This window comes from Pecten maximus, chromosome 7 (genome assembly GCF_902652985.1).
Source record: "Pecten maximus chromosome 7, xPecMax1.1, whole genome shotgun sequence".
In the NCBI taxonomy this organism is placed as follows: domain Eukaryota; kingdom Metazoa; phylum Mollusca; class Bivalvia; order Pectinida; family Pectinidae; genus Pecten; species Pecten maximus.
The window spans coordinates 7,487,138-7,507,028 of NC_047021.1; the positions used below are offsets into that span (position 1 = coordinate 7,487,138).

The 19,891-nt window shown below is 34.4% G+C and overlaps 2 protein-coding genes across 2 annotated transcripts in view; both read left to right on the plus strand.

Annotated features, from left to right (window-relative positions):
• The window catches only part of LOC117331477 (tyrosine-protein phosphatase 99A-like), an 83,262-nt gene extending 74,451 nt beyond the window's left edge, over positions 1–8,811 (plus strand). The window contains 1 exon segment of the mRNA XM_033890205.1: positions 1,209–8,811. Coding sequence (XP_033746096.1) covers positions 1,209–1,376 — 168 coding nt within the window. The 3' untranslated portion in view covers positions 1,377–8,811.
• A 2,807-nt stretch (positions 8,812–11,618) lies between these two features.
• On the plus strand, positions 11,619–19,373 carry LOC117331478 (protein lifeguard 4-like). Its single transcript, XM_033890206.1, has 8 exons — positions 11,619–11,747; positions 12,641–12,769; positions 13,083–13,191; positions 13,854–13,959; positions 14,803–14,836; positions 15,079–15,196; positions 16,241–16,286; positions 17,005–19,373. The coding sequence occupies exons 2-8, from the start codon at positions 12,667–12,669 to the stop codon at positions 17,206–17,208; spliced, it is 720 nt and encodes a 239-aa protein (XP_033746097.1). The 5' UTR covers positions 11,619–11,747; positions 12,641–12,666; the 3' UTR covers positions 17,209–19,373.
• The last annotated feature ends 518 nt before the right edge of the window (positions 19,374–19,891 follow it).

Consider the following 19,891-nt stretch of genomic DNA (forward strand, 5'->3'; position numbering starts at 1 on the left):
TTTGGGAGGGGGAAGTTGTTGTAGCCACCCTGTAATCAGTCATCATACCCACCACAACAAAGTTTGGGAGGGGGATGTTGTTGTAGCCACCCTCAGCCATCATACCCACCACAACAAAGTTTGGGAGGGGGAAGTTGTTGTAGCCACCCTCAGTCATCATACCCACCACAACAAAGTTTGGGAGGGGGAAGTTGTTGTAGCCACCCTCAGCCATCATACCCACCACAACAAAGTTTGGGAGGGGGAAGTTGTTGTAGCCACCCTCAGCCATCATACCCACCACAACAAAGTTTGGGAGGGGGAAGTTGTTGTAGCCACCCTCAGCCATCATACCCACCACAACAAAGTTTGGGAGGGGGATGTATACTGGAATCAGGCTGTCCATCCAGCCTGTTATCTGTCCATTTGTCCTCTGTTCAAGATCTTGTCTTAACAACTCTTCCTACAGTTTTCATCAAAAGTTTTTGAACATTACTGAAATGAGTAGACATTATTTTTATCATAAAATCTTAAGGTTTTACTGGTAACAATAAGGTCAGTTACGTACCATTCACTTAGCAACCATTTAGCTTCAATTCTCATAAACTATTCGAACTAACCCTGGAATATAGTTGCAATTTAGTATGGACATCTCAACAAACCCTACAGATTATATGAATTTTAATCTTTTGCTGCATTTTTGGGCTAAAAACCTTTGATTTTGAAAAATTGCTTCTTAAGTTTAGTTACAAATCAGTTAACAGTCAAATTGGAATAATTTCTGTATTATTTCAGATGTTTTTCTTCTCACTCAAGTGATTTTTGTGGTAAAAATGACATATTCCAATGAATTTTGAGAAAAAGTGTTTTTGAGAAATTTGATTTTTTTTTTGCAATGCATCAATATTTTACACATGTGTATAATGTATACAGGGTGGATTTTTGGAGATTGCTTAAAACTTACTGTACTAAGTGGGACAGGCAAGACATATAATTACATGTAATTCTTGTGTTCATATTGCAAGATTTAAATTTCAACTCAAGAAAAAATTTCAGGCATGCAGGGTAACATTTTTATGTACATTTTGTATTTTTCAGACCATAAATAATGAACATTAAACTGAAATACAAATGTATAAATTACAGTTGTTCTGCCTTATATGGACATGTTGTTTGTAACATTGATTATGATTGGCTGTTTAAGCTTGACCTGTATTGTTATGTTACAGGAGGATTATCTGTTCCTGTACAAAGCCATGGAGAGTTACATCCAGGACTGTAGTGAGAAGGAATCAAATAACCTCTCTCATCACTTACATTTACGGAACTCTTCAAAGAAAAACGGCACTATGCCACGTAGTCCTACATTATCAATAAAGGCAGAGACAATCGTGTGACACAGTGAAAAAGTGATGTCTGTGGTTCTTGTGGAGTGCGGCCCTGTTGTTGTGGTGTAGTATCGTCACTGGCTGTTCGTCCTCGGTGCTTTTGTCAGTCTGGTTTCTGCACAAGTTGTTGCTGTTGACGATGAAACTTTCCATTTTCATCAACAGACTGGGACCAAGGCGGCGGATTATTCACTTGATCCATGTGTACTTACTACCTAGGTTTATGGCAGTGTGCCCTAATCATTCCTTAGTTTGTATACTCTACTGTGAATAGTAACCAGATAACAAGCTCTCCAAATGGTGTACTGGTGTGACCAGTCATATGTGTCATTGTCCATCACAAATGAGATGGGAAAAGGCTGGTTTTGTGACAGTTTTGCCGAAACTTTCCTGACAAGATGAAAAAGACTAATTTGTGGTAATTTTGCCCAAACTCTCTTGACTACAGTCCTCTACCTATGAGGAGGCAGCTCCCTGTAGCAACTCTTTACATATGGCTGGTTGTAGGAGTCAAAACAAAAGTTTGAATCGACCCCGTGTCCAATAGGTTAGTGTGGGGCAGTGTCTGTGTCAAGCTGCTACAGCCCCAGTCCCCACTGAGTAGTGTTTGTGTGAAGGTCACACAATACCAGCCCTTAAAGGGCAGTGTCTGTGCCAAGGTCTTATGACCCCAGCCCCATTGGGTCATGTCTGTGCCAAGGTCGCACACCAGCCCCTTCAGGGAAGTGCCTGTGTCAAGGTCATACAATACCAGACCCTATAGGGCAGTGTCTGTGTCAAGGTCGTACATCACCAGACCCTATAGGGCAGTGTCTTTGTCAAGGTCATACAACATCAGCCTGATAGTGTAGTGTCTGTGTCAAGGTCGTACAACACCAGCCCTTATAGGGCAGTGTCTTTGTCAAGGTCATACAACACCAGCCCGATAGTGTAGTGTCTGTGTCAAGGTCGTACAACACCAGCCCCCATGGTGCAATGTCTGTGTTGAGATTGCATAACACAAGCCTCTGTGTCAACACACGTTGTGCAGCTATGTTAAGATTCAGACACAGTGCTTTATTGAAATATTCATTATATAATCTGCTACAAAAGTATGATTTTATGCTTTATAAGAGTATCATCCTCTCATTTCCCAGAGAAACTGTAGTTCATTGCTGTTTTTATAACCATTTGATTTTAATTATATGTTGAATGTGTAGCCTGTGTTATATGGTGGTTACATAGTGTTTATGTCATCATGTGACTTTGTTAAACAGTTATTACAGGTGAACACATTTCATAGATGAACATTTTATTATATGTTGGTGTATGTGTTTCAGTCAGACAGTGAAAACAGGCAGGTGACTGTTCTGTATGAAATACCAAACCAAAATGTGCCAATCCTCTCTCACTAGTTCTAGCCTGTAAGACTTTCCTGCCAAATCACCACCGGTATGAAGACCATTTAAATACTTCCATGTTCCCAAACCTGTTGTTTTTGTTATTGAGTTTCCTTTGATAATTACACCACTTGTTGGGTGTATGTGTCACATGACCACATTGTTCCATAAATCAAATGTAAAGAAAAGGTGGCATGATATTCAGATCTGACTACACATCCACAACCACTTCCACAACCACTTAAATTGTAAGATTTCCTACTAACACGGCCATGTATCTGTAATCGTCGATACCACATAAACCGTGCGTTTACGTGTAATGCTAACACGGCCATGTGTCCGTGATGGTCCATACCACATGAACCCAGTCCGTATGTGTAATTTCTAATACGGCCATGTGTCCGTGATGGTCCATACCACACGAACCATGTCCGTATGTGTAATTTCTAACACGGCCATGTGTCTGTGATGGTCCATACCACACGAACCCTGCCTGTAAGTGTAATGCTAACATGTATCCATGGAATTAGATATAAGTCTAGTTTTGAACTAGGTATATGCAACATTTCCTGTCCAACAATGCTGCGCTTTAAATGAAGTATCTAATAATTCTTGTTAGTTATACACAAGAACACAGTGTTATAAAGCGAAATTTTATTGATGATTTTTTATTTTGAGAGATTTCCCTATTATTTTTTATTTTGAGAGATTTCCCTATTATATTTTCTGTTTTGAATTGCCTAATCAGAATTTTGTTATTATTAATAAGAAATGCAGTGTATACATACTAAAAAAATTTGTTAATGTTACACAGGCAGAATTCAAATTTGTGAGCGAAACAACAACACACTCCGGAGTTTACTGGATGTTGGTTCTTGTGAATTTTTGTCTCCAGTTTCATTCATTTTCATACATGTGTACTGTAAATCTATACAAGGGGAAAGTTTTGCTAACTATGTGAAAGCCATTCAGCTGTGAAAGTTTGCCCCATTCATATTATTTTGTGATGTATGTGGTATTTATGGAACAGATGAAAAAGAATAATTCACAGAAATAACCCCCATGGTAGGAAGTAGGAAGTAAATCCATAAAAGAAAGTGTTGTAATTTGAAGTTTAGGAGGAAATTCATCCTTTCTTTCTCAGGATTTATGATAATTACCGGTACTGTTTGTTGCTGCAGATGTAGTTATTATCACCGATTTATCAAAGAGTAAATATTTATGTTCATATGGATTACCTATTTCATTAATTCAATGCTGAATGAATCCTGTATACATTATCATTTATCGTACACATAGTAACAAATCCTTAACTGTTTTACTTTAACAACCATTTAATTACATTATGAGGAAATGAATCGTCAAAGTTAAGTGTTCTTTGTAACCTGTTGATTTATCAAATTCTGTATATCTAGTAGTAGCAACGGAACACACACATCTGCTGTTTTATTTAAATGTCTGTATGTTGATCTGTATTATTTCATAGTTGACAACTTACAGAGAATTAGGTTCCTAAGACCCGGATATATTGGTGACTCCAACAGAGAATTAGGTTCCTAAGAACAGGATATATTGGTGACTCTAACAGAGAATTAGGTTCCTAAGACCCGGATATATTGGTGACTCCAACAGAGAATTAGGTTCCTAAGAACAGGATATATTGGTGACTCCAACAGAGAATTAGGTTCCTAAGAACAGGATATATTGGTGACTCCAACAGAGAATTAGGTTCCTAAGAACAGGATATATTGGTGACTCCAACAGAGAATTAGGTTCCTAAGACCCGGATATATTGGTGACTCCAACAGAGAATTAGGTTCCTAAGAACAGGATATATTGATGACTCCAACAGAGAATTAGGTTCCTAAGACCTGGATATATTGGTGACTCCAACAGAGAATTAGGTTCCTAAGAACAGGATATATTGGTGACTCCAACAGAGAATTAGGTTCCTAAGAACACGATATATTGGTGACTCTAACAGAGAATTAGGTTCCTAAGACCTGGATATATTGGTGACTCCAACAGAGAATTAGGTTCCTAAGACCAGGATATATTGATGACTCTAACAGAGAATTAGGTTCCTAAGAACAGGATATATTGGTGACTCCAACAGAGAATTAGGTTCCTAAGACCAGGATATATTGGTGACTCTAACAAAATATGTTAGGTCACCATAGAAATCTGGCGGATTAAATCCTGTGAAAATCATTTTGATTGAAACAAAATTATTCAAGAATCTGTCCATTCGAAAAAATGATGCTTTAACATGGTGTAGTATTGAGGTATCTGGTGGATAAACTCTTCATGGTGATCATTAATGCTTTAAAAATAATATATTAGTATTACTCAGAAACAAAAAATCATTTACATTACACCAGCTGCTACTTTACAATTTGAACTTTTTAATTCAGTAAAATTTTGTAATTTTGAATACAGTGTAATGTAATTAACTATTTAATTGTCTCGCTGTGGTACAGATCTTACAGGCAAACAACATATGCATGTTAACACATATTTTGTTTGACTGCATAGATCTGTCATTTATAACGATTATAGATATCATAGTGAGATATTTCAATGCTTATATTTAGTATTAACATTTCTTTGGCTAAATTCTTATTATAGTCAAAAACAAGTGATACATTACCATCAGTATGAAATTTTAGGTGTAAAATACATTTTTATGGCAAACTATTTCAATCTGTCTCCATGGGTACAATTAAAACTTCATTATGGACATGTGCTGGATGGCATTTAATTGAAAGTCATGCTTCTTCCTAATAAGTTTGCATCTTGGCATTGCCATGACAATGTTGATTTCAAAATTGTCATTCTTTATCACTCAGTTCTTTACCACCCATAAATGGCTAATACCTTAACTTTCCTATAAAGTAATACATTCAAATTCCATTTCTAGTTGTAATTTATACATAATCATATCTCTTTAATCAGAATTTAATAATCTTGCCAATTTTAACAATCAAAATATTAAGAAATAAATATTCTGTAGTAGTACATTGTTTGTATAAATACCAGACTTAAAAGTGATAAATTGAAACCAGACCATTCGTGATCACAGTAAACAGTATATAGGTCACAGTAAACAGTATATAGGTCACAGTAAACAGTATATAGGTCACAGTAAACAGTATATACATGTAGGTCACATGTACAGTCAACAGTGTATAGGTCATCGTAGATCAATGGTTTTTCTCTGGGTACTCGGGCTTTCCTCCACCTCCAAAACCTGGCACGTCCTTAAATGACCCTGGCTGTTGATAGGACATTAAACAAAAACAAACAAACAAAAGTAAAGATCACAATCAACAGTATATAGGTCACAGTCAACGGCATATAGGTCACAGTAAACAATATATAGGTCACAGTAAACAGTACATACATTTACTACATCTACTGGTGTAAATCTGTGACCATTTAGAAGTGGGTACATTTAGTATTTGTCTACTGACTGCTTGTCTTAAGGTTGAATTACAGTAATTTACCTCTACTGAATTTTAAATATAGGTAATTAAGTGACCAAAACTTCTGAATATTTCATTTTTTGAGGTCAATATGACCAGGCGTTCTGTGTAACATGCATCCAAGATTTCCAGTCCATTAATAATATTGTGACCTTGAAAACATTGTGACCTTAACTGTAGGATGACCTTTAGATAATATTTAGTTCAGAACGACATTGAGGTTGTAGACAAGTTAACGTTATGTGTACATATTTTACCTCTGTATTATTGTTTTTGCTCAAATTTGACTATTGATTTACATGTAGATGTAAAGATGAACAGAAGATGGTTACCTGTGGTGTGAGGTACCATCATACATATCTCCTATGGGCATACATATTTATAACAGCTTTTTATCAGCATTTCTCTTTTTTTTTTATATTTTGTGAGTGACTTTTTTTCTACACAAATTCTTTTTGTGAGTTTAGAAGTTTTTGTATAGTATTTTAAATCATTTGACACCCACTATTTTAACCATCCATTATCCAATTATCTTTCAAGCTGTAAGAATTTATATAATAATAAATTTGTCAAATGTAGATTTTAAGAGCTATACTATTCAGAATAAGTATATTTTATACATAAAAAGTAGAAATAATTAAAGAGGGAATCATGAATGTCAATTAATTCAAAACTTAATACACAATAAGTTATACAGAATGTGGATTAACATGTCCCAGTGACAAAGCATATAACAAGCCCTACAGGATACTGTAATGAAAACAGAATGGTATTCTATATTTTTGTATGATACAATTGTACACTTAGCTGTTAGGTATATGTAGCAACCATATTTAATACGAAGAGAACCTGTACTATTGTTTATTGATTTTATTGTGTATGATATATTGTGTAAGTGTTATTATTAAGTGTTTTATGTAGAACCATACATATAAAATTTCATCCTGTGTTGTGTAGAGTTTAAGCCAAATCTGCCAAATGTATTTTACATGATATTTGATGATGTGAATATTGATGCAATCTGCTGCCAGTTTTGAAGTGAACAAATAATGCATCATATACATTTGATAAATTTTAATCATTAATCCGTTTTTTATTTAACTATAAAACCATATTAATTACTTAAAGGGGATTTTTTTCCTTTTATTGATAATATTCTGCTTTGATAACATGTTTTGTACTATATGGTTGTATTTATTATGAAGGTTGTAATTATTATGTATATCAGAGACATTTGGAGTATGAGCTGATCAAGTCGGGAGTTCGGCATATTACAGACTGATTAAGTCACATGATAGGCTGATTAAGTCACACGATAGGCTGATTAGGTCACGTGATTGGTTAATTAAGTCACATGTTTGGCATATGATGACTAATTCAGTCACATGTTTGGCATATGATGACTAATTCAGTCACATGTTTGGTATATGATAGGCTGATTAAGTCACTTGTTCGGCGTATGATGACTAATTATGCCATGCGTATATATAGTGCCGGTCATCAGTTGATTTCTGTGTAATATCATATTAATCCAGACATTTACTATCAAAGTTGTACATTTAATTTATACAGTTCACTTCCATGTTATTTACATACATATAGCTTCTAGTCATACATGCTTTTTGTGTGAGTGTAAAGTTTCTCTGTATGTTTTCAGGCCAGACCAGTTGTGAATGTGTTGTACGTCCTCAAAATGGACACCTGCCACATAATGGTTATCAGAGGGAGGGTGAGGGGATGTCTTACCAATATTGATGGGCCTTATATTTTAGACGTCTTTGTTCTAATCATAAATAACTTAAAGTGTAAAGTAGTGGGTTTTCTGTTTAAATCAGCGGTCATTTCATGGCCTTGTGAATTGCCCTATTGGGCAGACTTAGAAGAAATGATGATGAAATTTTGATGAAAATTGAGCAGTGTCACTGAAATTTAAGGGCTTGCCCCCTATCGTATTGAACGAAACTTGAGGCATGTCCAAACTCAAAGCTGAAACCTATGTGTGTCATCCTTAAAGTAGAAATGTTGGAATCCATCCTACATGTTAAAATTTGTTACATGTACTTGTGTTCATTAAGATAAATCAAATATGTGTCTAATGTTATTTAAGCTTTGTCTCTGAATTGTACAGAACAAAATGATGTCATTCTCTCATAACCACAGCTGGTGTGATTTATCCTTAGTATTACCATAAATCTATGGCATTTTCAAACAACCACAAAATTCTGTTGTGGAGTTAACTCTACAAATAATGACTATGGTTTTGTTGTAGAGTCCTGATCCATTATAGGCTGTACATGTAATCTTATCAGTACATTTGTATATCTGATTCGACTCTAAAATTAACAGCTCCGATATAAACTATAATTGTATATGTTCATGTGATTATGAGAGCAATGAAGGATCATTTGTTTTATGTGGTGTGTGTTATTGAGGACAATGTGTTATTGAGGACAATATGTTGTGTGTCAGATGTTGTAATTGTTGTACCATCAGCTTTTGTTGTTATAAACTTGTATGTACATTGTACAGATTTTCTAACAAATTACCATCAATATCTTAATAGATCTTTCAGAATGTAAATATTGTGTTTGTTGTTTATTCATCACCACAAGACTTCTGGTTTTAATTTGAAAGCAAGACAATCAGATATTTTTTTCAATACATCCAACATATCTGACCTTCAAAATAGTTCAATTTCAAGGTCAAGTTTATTTTTAAAGATATGTGATATTCAGCAAGCTAACACTGCAGGTTAATGTCAGTTTTGAATTAAATTAATATGCAATCTTAAGGGATGGAAGAGTCTACAGTTCAAACTATAAAGTGTACATAGAGATCCATGACCAGAAAGTGAGTCAAGGTCATTTATTTCGGTTTAATTCAGATAAACTTGATAGCCCTTCATCTCAGCAAAAAGTCCAAACAGTACATATTGTATTGCTGTATGCCTCCTGATTATTATAAAAGTAAAAGAGTGTTTTAAGATATCACTTTGTACAGTCGCCATAATGTTGAAACTGCACCATCTAGGCATTTATGGAAGTATTGAACCGACAGGTAATAAATTTTACTGGGGATTTATTTGAAAACTGTTGGCAAATGAAAGCCACATCTGTTCAAGAGGCATATTTGAAATATCAACATATTTATGTGTATTTCAATGGCTTGGTAATATTCTTTATTGAAGATTACCTTGCATTGTCCTCATTTCAATTTAGCTGTTCTGAATACTGTAAACCTCCAGCAACTTAAGTTGTAAACCAAATGCTAAAGTCCACTTTCTCGCATAATATAACGAGGCCAAATGGGATGCTAAACGTAGTACCTATTCATATGGATAGGAGAGTAGACAAAGAGTATTCAACAAATTGTGTAGCCCTTCACCCCAGCATGTTATTCATTTGAAAAAAAACTTATATCCTAGCATGCTACACTCAACTTGGCTCATATCAGGCCTCTTTGGTTATTGGTTATTGAGAAGTTAATTGAGATTTTAGCATATTTGACACCTGTGAACTTGAATGTAGGTCACACTCATTCATTGGAACAATATTTGTAGCCTGTGACTCAAGTATGCTTTAGATTCAGTATTATAGGTCTCTGGGCCTCTTGGTTATTGAGAAAAAGTTGATGCATGATGCTCGCTTGCCATTTGGGCTGGTGAGCTAAAAATCAGTTTCATATACCAAGGGTATCGATGTGGCATCTGTGTATGATGGTGAAATGAAAGTTGGTAAGTATTTGCCATAGTTTTATAGAAGGGTCATTGATCAACTCCCGTAGAATTAGATTGATAGAAGTCAAATGTGGTGACTACTTCAGTAGTTTCCTGGAATTTGGATGAAAACTGTAGCAGACCAGGACTTTTGGATAACAAATCCACACAAACAGATGGAATGGTATACCCTGGTACCAGTTCATCGCTTTTTAGATCCCTTAAAACAAAGTGTCAAGTGACCCAATTTCAATCATCTTTTGGCTGTAGTCATGTGTCATATGTTCATAAATGATTTACATTTTTTACTTCTCAATAACTGAAGGGTTACCAAGTAATTTTCAAATGAACATGCATGCAAACTTTGATCTACTTTTATGCATTTTCACTTAGACGGGATATGTTAATTGGCAGTTTAAAAAACAAAAGGCCCATGGGCCTTTACATTCACCTGAGTTATGATATATTTTAGCATATTTGGCCCCTGTGACCTTGAATGAAAGTCAAGGTAATCCATTTGAACAAACTTGGTAGCCCTTCATCCCAGCATGCTACAGACCCAATGTATTGGGTGTCTGGGCCTTTTGGTTATCAAGAAGAAGTCGTTTAGTTAAAGATTTTAGCATATTTGACCCATGTGACCTTGAATGAAAGTCAAGGTCATACATTTAAACAAACTTGGTAGCCCTTCATCCCAGCATGCTACAGACCTAATATCAGGTCTCTGGGCCTGTTTGTAATTGAGAAGTTGAAAATGTAAATTGTTGATGACGGACGAAGCACAATGGATGATGCGCGACGCTCAACGGACGGTGTCGGGACAAAAGGCGACTGCAATAGGTCAACTGAGACAAAGTCTCAGGTGACGTAATAAAACATCATCTATCAATCCTATATAAATATATATATCAGTATTCAAGTGAATGACAAGGTCCATGGGCCTCTTATTTAAATTTCAGGTATATATCTTAGACCCCTGCAGATGATAAGGCTTGTCTAAAAGCAGCATACATGCAATCACTAGGTCCGTCCATATTTTATCGTGAGCAACATCACCTCTGGTCTAACTGTGTGGACCGCAATAAAAAAGGAAAAATATCCTACAGTACATGTATGTAGTTACAGATAGTATCCCCTCATAGCTAGTATCCCCTCATAAACAACCCACAGAAAAGTTTAAATGATCTCTGCAGACACAAAATTTCTCTCATTAAGAGCCTTATCAATTGTCTAGTTGAAAACATATATTGTAGGAAACATTTAATATAGATTGTATTGTTTTATGGCCCATCGACAATTTGAGTCGTTTATGTCAGTTTAGGGCCAAGGGTACAACCACAATAATCATACACTGTATATAGAACACATGCTTTTTGTACGATGCCATGTTAAGGACTATATATAAATACAGTGCATAGAAGTGATGAATAATTTGAAGAAAAATAGTTTTCACTACTGCAGTAGGTCAAACGGTGAGATAAATAGTTTGGCTAATGCGAAAGTGAAAGTAACCGACGAACATTCCATATTCATACGCGTGAATAAATATTTATCAGGAGCTTTGACTATTAATATACCGTTTAAGATTCTTGTTGATGATCCAACTACTTACTTATTGCACTATTTGAGAGATTTTTTAATAAGAGAAAGCGTTATATGATTTAAGTTTGATTTTTATATTCTATATTTTCAGGATAATATTACTTCCTGTTTCTACCGGAAGTTGGCAAATAAGTAGTACGTGTTTGGGAAAGGATTGAGAAAGTCTACGGTAGATCTATTGCTAACGTAACATAATCTAGTAAGTTTGATTGCTGTTAATGCATTTTGTCTTAAAAATAACTTAGGATTACCATATATGTTTGTATAAAGTATCCACTCAACAAGTTTGATTATGGCGACTGCTAAACCAGAACGTTACGTGTCAAAATGGGGAGTGAAATGTACCAGATTACATTTGTCATCAAATTCATTTAACGTTATACCAGCTTGCTATCAGAATTTTATTTTATTTGAGTGATACTACATTCAGAGCTGGTGAGACTTGACTCATGTCTATAAATAGTCTATTTTAATTATCAGAAAAAATAGTTCTGTTTTAAATATTTCGAATATATGCAGTATATTTCATGTATGACTTTACATGTGTGATGATATTCATTACTTAATTTATTTCTATGTCGCTGTTACGAACCTAGCTGGCACCTGGTTAAGTGGTTTATAAATCTCGAGCCCAAGCTATATACTAAAAATTATAATTAACACAATTTTATAGGCAAGCCATGCATACTCTAGGTAAAAACAAAATGGGGAAGTAGATTTACAAGTTAAAGAATAAAGATTATGATGCACACATTTGCCCTCTAATTTTGCACTAGAAGAATGTGGAATTTTCCTTTTACTCAATTTCATAGAGCAGGGTTAACTGCGAAGTAACCTCTGGCCCTGAGACCATTAATATTTCTGGTCATGTGATCATAGGCCAGAGAAAACTCAGGCCAACTTGGAAGCTATGTGTTGTGGGTTCCCTCCTTCACCTATATATAGTTACAGTCCTTTCTGTTCACTGACAATTCATTGTAACAAGGATATTAAGTATTCCTATTTCAATAATATTAAAATGAAGAAATTGAAAATGTACATAAATTTGGTAGACATTTTATTCTACAATAATTGTTACATTTCATTCTCTAGCATAAAGTACCAGGTAGTTTGCAGCTATGGCAACGATCGCCGAGCCACAGAATGATGGAAAGGAGTCAATCGTTGATGACTTTATGTACGGTTCAAATGTAGCTTCTTCACATGTATATATCCGTATGGGTAAGTTATTAAATATACTGTGCCTTTCTGCATGTGAAACATGCATGTTGAAAAAATGGTACCTATATAGTAATAAAAAAATCTGTAATATACTGTATTTAATTCCTATTGAAGTAAAATAGAATTCAACCTAAGATGCCTATTCACAAGACTATATAACTATCAGACTTTCAACCAGACTCATGAATATTTGCGATTTACCTGAGAATTGCCCATCTTATTCACGATCAAAATATTTCAATTTGTGAAAGAAATATGACATTTAAACTGTAAATGCAACTACTGATTTACCCTGTGAAGATTTGTATTTCAGGTTTCCTGCGGAAAGTGTATGGCATTCTCACCACACAGATACTCGTAACTACCATAGTAGCAGCATTGTTCATGCTGAACGAGGGATTGGAAAAGTTTGTAAAGACAAAGTAGGTCACAGTAACAGTTAACACTGATACTTATATAACATGTTAATTCTTATCAAAATACATGTAAATATCTTTATTGAGATAGATCTATATATATAATAGTATCATATTATATCATCAAACAAGCCCCCTCCCCCAGTGTAAAAGTTTAGTATAAAAAAGTTGCAATCTGTGAAGGATTATTTGTAATCTGTTTTAGCTTACTATTTTGAAATTGATAATACTGCAAAAATGAAGGAAGATGGTTATTTGTGGGGAAGGGCGATTTGCAGATACATAAAGTGTATTAGAACATATGTGTCATAACATGGTATGGTTTTTTGGGGGGTATTCATTTCATTTCAAGTATTTTTACTTGGCATTGTTAACTGTGGTATTCAGGTTAATTGAGCCAAAGCACATGGAAGTATATGAACTTAATTATAGAAAAAACATGATTTATTTTCTTGGAGGCCATCGTTAGATATTTTGTTTGTTTATACCAGAGATGCCTAGTAATGTTTTTCTTTGAGAAAGAACTTTCTCATTAACATACTATTAACAATTATTTTTGATGAGAAACAGATACATGTATTGTTATGTAACATGTTCTGAGTTATTGTTTACTGTAGTTATGTATACATTACTCTGTTGTTCTTTTTTTTGTTGATACCGCTATCCAGTCAGTGGATGTTGTTGGTGGCCTTTATTGGGACGATAGGCGTTCTGATGGCCCTGATGGTGAAGAGACAGGAAACGCCAACAAACTACATTCTCCTTGGAATATTTGTAAGAAACATTGCAAACTACATCATGGAATATTCAATTATAACAACTACAGACTATATTAGTCTCAAAGTCTGTAAACATTGATAATGGCTTTGATTATGCTTTTTATGACCCTTTTTATTGGAAGGGAATATAATATGTTGCTCCCGTCCTGTCCTGAATCAATGACATGGCTTGAGAATCCCTTAACAGACTTGGTTCAAATCTACACTAAGTATTATAACAACAATTTCTACACCTGATCACATTCTGGTGGACTTCAAGGTCAAAGCCAAAGGTCACTCTTGACCCCTTCTGAATGGGACACAATATGTCATGTCTGGTTCTTGATTAATGTCAAACCTTGAGAACTTCTCAGTCGATTTGGTTCTTATTTACATCATTGTTATATCATAACGCTATGTTCTTTGCATTGGAGTGCCATGGGCATCCATGTCTTGGACATTTTCTTGCCTAAGTGCTATGAAAACAAAATCTTCTTTCTTTGTAATTAAACATTAATTCCTTGTAGTATGTAAGGCTATTATTGCAGACAAGATGGATTCAAAAGTTTAATAAAAATGTGCTGAAAGGTAATTAAGTAATAAGACATCATTGGGTAGTAACAGGGAATTTTCTCCATCAGTAAGTCTGACATAACTCCCTTGATTCTGAGCATTGGCGCTAGTATAATCCAAATGTTTCTGGTGTTCTATCGATCTGTTAAAAATCTTACATGGGTCGACTAACATATCAGATTTAAAAAAAAAACAACTAAAATATCAGAAACTTTCGGTAGCGCTAGTGGTGATTAGCAAAGAAATTTGTTCCTAGATTTAGAAATTTGTATGATGTCAATTTCAGACGCTGTTTGAAGCCTATACAGTCGGAGTTGTTGGTATGTAATATTTATCATACAAATGTTTTATTTATTAAAAATTGAGAAAATGATTCAATTAAGAATTATTGGAAAACAAGTCTAAAGATAAGTGTACATTTGAATTTATATTGTGTCACAGTGGACCAGTTATTGTCCATGCTCTGTGGATCTGTGGGAAAGGAAGAGATATAAAATAACTATTTATTTTTGATTACAGAATGTATTGGATCTTACTTGGCCTTATGATTTTATGATTTCAGTTACGTTTTACCAAGTACACAGTGTCATTGAGGCCTTTGTTTTAACGCTGGCTGTAACCACAGCTCTCACAGCATACACGCTTCAGAGTAAACGGGACTTCAGCTCATGGGGAGCAGGGTATGTACCCTCAACAAAATACTCAGTCCACCTCCTGTATCGTTCCAGCTGTTTTCTTATAAAACTGAATGGTTGACGTAATAAAACAAAAAAGAATGGATTTCCCTACTATATAAAACCCTGTTTAATACTGCCATACCCCACATCTGTCAACCCTTTTCAAATACAATAGTTTTGTTGCCCTGACCATATCACCATTGTTAGCGTGTTTTGTGATCACCCAGCATGGAAGCATCAGTGATGCGTGTATAATCTACCTGTAGGTAAATTACCCAGAGTAACACAGTAACAACTACTCAGTTCAATTATGTCTGTGTTTTGGTGTTGTTTTTACATTTTACATGTATGTCATTTTCTTTACCGAGAAATGTCACAGAAAATAATGGATTCACCAAGTAGAAATAGAAAATCTGAGAATATGCAGTTGATAATCTGAACTATTCCTAATGGAGATAACTATTTATTATTCATTTTTTCAAACATCAATGGAGTCCCGCCCAGTTCAGTGTGGAACTCCAGTGGTACACAGCTGATCTCTGTCTTTTTTTCATTTTATAATTATTTGCCGCACTCTGCTCCCAATTCATGTTACAAAATGGTATTTTACAAATATGATTTATGACTGATTTATAAATTCATTGTCCTTAAATGATAGAAATAACAAATCAACAGTATACATGTATACACACATATAGATGTGCAGCATTTGTCTCGGACATACATATGCTTATTGTAGACCTACAGTTTTTGTAAATGTATGTGTATGACTGTTGTACTGAACCCCCGTTATATTGCCACCTCCATTATACTGCCACAATTGTCACAGAACAAATGGTGAAGGTATAAAGGGAGGCAGCTATTTTGACTAGCTTCAATAGCACTGTTCTGGTCACTTGAATAGTTGTTTAATGAAATGTAATGTGCTAAAAATAGAAATGCAATGCTTAGCATAATTTGATATAAATGTACTGGCACAATATCAGTTAATCCCATGTCACTTAAAATACTTTTTTTATGACAATTTGAATTTGTTTTTTTGTTTAGGTTGTTTTCTGCTCTGTGGATTCTCATCATTGCTGGATTCCTACAGGTAAACTCGACTTTTTACTGCTCTTCTGTTACTGTTTTAGTAAAACTTGATCATACGCTCCCAGTCCAAAAGACTATTGATGTTTTAGTTAAAATCTAACATACGCTCTTCAGTCCAAAAGACTATTGATGTTTTAGTTAAAATCTAACATACGCTCTCAGTCCAAAAGACTATTGATGTTTTAGTAAAAATCAATCATACGCTCTCAGTCCAAAAGACTATTGATGTTTTAGTAAAAATCTATCATACGCTCTCAGTCCAAAAGATTATTGATGTTTTAGTAAAAATCTATCATACGCTCTCAGTCCAAAAGACTATTGATGTTTTAGTAAAAATCTATCATACGCTCTCAGTCCAAAAGACTATTGATGTTTTAGTAAAAATCTAACATACGCTCTCAGTCCCAAAGATTATTGATGTTTTAGTAAAAATCTATCATACACTCTCAGTCCAAAAGATTATTGATGTTTTAGTAAAAATCTATCATACGCTCTCAGTCCCAAAGACTATTGATGTTTTAGTAAAAATCTATCATACGCTCTCAGTCCAAAAGACTATTGATGTTTTAGTAAAAATTGATCATACGCTCTCGGTCCTCCCCTACCATTGAATCTTCCTGTCAATATTATTGCCAGAATCAAACAAAAATAAGTAAGTTATCATATTGTAGTGGAACCTTGTCAATAGATTGAGTTTTTTTATTTGTTGTGCGTTGCAGATAATATTTCCGACGGCAATGATGGACAAGGCTATTGCTGTAGCAGGCGCTCTGGTCTTCTCTCTCTTCATTATTTTCGACACTCATATGATGATGCACAAGCTGAGTGCTGAAGAGTACATTGTCGCGGCGGTGAACCTCTACTTGGACATCCTCAACCTGTTCCTCTACCTCCTCAAACTGTTTGGAGAGCGCAGAAACTAGTTCACAAGAATGTAACAACTTAAGCTCTTTAGGCAATTTCTCTACCTTCTGTTTGAGGAGTGCAGGAAATAATGTAGTTTTCTTACTTCCTTTTACATCAGAACTTTGTTAGCTCAATAGCACACTGATTTGTTATGTAAAGCATTCAACATTCAAATTGATTTTTCAGAGAAGAAAGAAGCATATATATTACATGTTTGGATATAATATATATTACAGGTTTGGATACAGGTATATAGAAACCTGAAGTATATTCAGAAAAAATTAATCGGTACTTTCTGATTTATCAAGGTTAACAGGGTTCAACTTTATGAACTAGATATTAATCTGTTTATTGTGTAATCTTTGCAGATTAACAAATAAGCCTGGTTTGTTTAGTGCAAGGAAACTGATGCTAGAGAGTTTTGGTTGATATCTTTTCAACGACCAAGTTTATGTTTGAGAATGTTGTACAAAATGTGTATTAGTTTTGATATATATATTAAATCTTTTGCACATATAGGGCTGCCTTCAGTGATTAAGAAGAATTGTCTTTTCAGTCATAAAGGGCGTACTCTTACTGATCATAGCCCAGGTATTGTACCTTCAAACTAAACAGTGATTTTCTGTAAATTTTGGGTATTTTCAAGATATACAGTACAGGTTGACTTGGTATATCGTTGTTTCAGAGAAAACCATCAGACTGTCTTACGAGCGACACTTGTTAAATGTAAGGTATTATGTCACCTTCTCACTTAGATGTGAAATTGTCATCCTGGCCTTTATATTACAGAGAAGACATGGTCAAGAGATCTTTGTACAAATGTGATAATGTGACTTGTTTAATAATGTAATTCTATATGATATACTATTGTAATAATTGTAAGTACATAAAGGTGTGGTGCAGCCACCACATTGATTTGGCCTCATTGTGTAAATTAGTAGCATCGTTTGGACTGGTATGATGACTTGATCATTAATACATTTCTGGTAATTGGTCATCTGTTGTGGGGCAAGGCTTCATATTCATTCAGGAATAGCATTTTTTTTTTTTAAATGTCTACATATTCCAGCCAATGACGTGTATCATATACAGTGTACCAGGGTATCATGTTTTCCGGCATTGTCATCAGTACAACCAAATTGTTTTAGGATTGGGGCCTTTGTGATTTCAGACTCATTCTTCTTATTAAGATTAAAATCCTCTACATCTTATCATTTTGTAATTATGAACTTCGTGTTGGAGATGATACAACAGACAAAAGGGACTATAATGGTGGAGGAATTATCAGTACCCCGAGACCTTTGTAAAGATTTAGCTATCAACCTATACATAATCAATATCAAGGATAATTATATATGTTTCAAAACTTTATATGGGGGACTAATATCAGCTTGCAAGCTATCTTTAAAAGGTAAGTTGTATGGATTTGTAAATACGTCATGATGGTGCTGTGATATGTGTATGATAATTTTTTTTATCAGATATAAATCCAAACAAAAAAAGCACATCTACAATGTATACTCATTTTCAGCTTTCTTCATCTATAAAGTACATACAGCATTGTGTGTTAATATTTTATCAACATATATAAATTATGTTTATGGTAAATTTCTGTTTATAAGAAAAAAAATTTGATAGATATGGAGACTGCCATTTTAGATCCAAAATAAAACGTGAAAAAAATGGAATAATTGGTCTAGTCTCGTTTTGACACAGTAAGGAAGTTGAGGTTATTTTCAAATCTGTTTTGCTATCCAGCAAGACTGAGGTGTTGAAGTTGATTACTTATGTAATTAATTAATTCCATTAACACTGTACTAACAAAAACTTTAGCATAGGTTTAACCAGTTGCAATTTATTTATGAACATGATATATCAAAATTATTTATCTAAATGAATATAAATGTTTTAGTTGAAATATAGAATTGTCAAATCTGATGTTTTTGTTTTGGTGAGTGTAATTTTGTTCCTGATATTCCAGGTTTTATTCTGTTTGTTTATAGGTCTTATTCTCAAGGCTAAAGAAAAAAATGACATTTGCACTTTATTTCATAAAAAACTATATATACATTGGTTAAATCTGTGATGAAGTTTATTGAATCTATGTTGTATTGGTTTTACATGTAATGTGTTATTTTTTTGTATAATCAGTTCCATGGGGAGAATAAAATTAAAACAAATATCATCTTACAGTATGTTGTTATTCACGTTATGTTACATCAAATCTGAGAACATGACAGTAACTAACCTTTTTACATCCTTAATTTGACCATACCCACATTCCTCTCCTTATGCAAGTGCAAGCAAATCTGGCTAGGTACATGTATACAGTTACACATAGGCACATCATAGTGGTGTGTCTAGTAATCTTAAAAGGATCACTACAAGTCTATGACCTCTACTTGACCTTAAGTGACCACTGTTTCACCTGAAGTACATCCACTGAATACTGCAGTGAAAAATATGTTTCCTAACATCCATGGATATTGACCTAGCATGCAGTTAGAGGCAGACAAGAATGCTCTATCATGTGACCTTTTTTTTCATCCTCTGATGTTCTAGGTCATGTAAATCAGATGCAAACTGATTACTCTTCGGGCAGGTGAGTCAAACATTTGAAATGAATGCAGCCTTGACATTGAAATACCTGTACAGATTTCTGGAAGACATCTTGGCCACCATTTCATGTATCAGCTACAT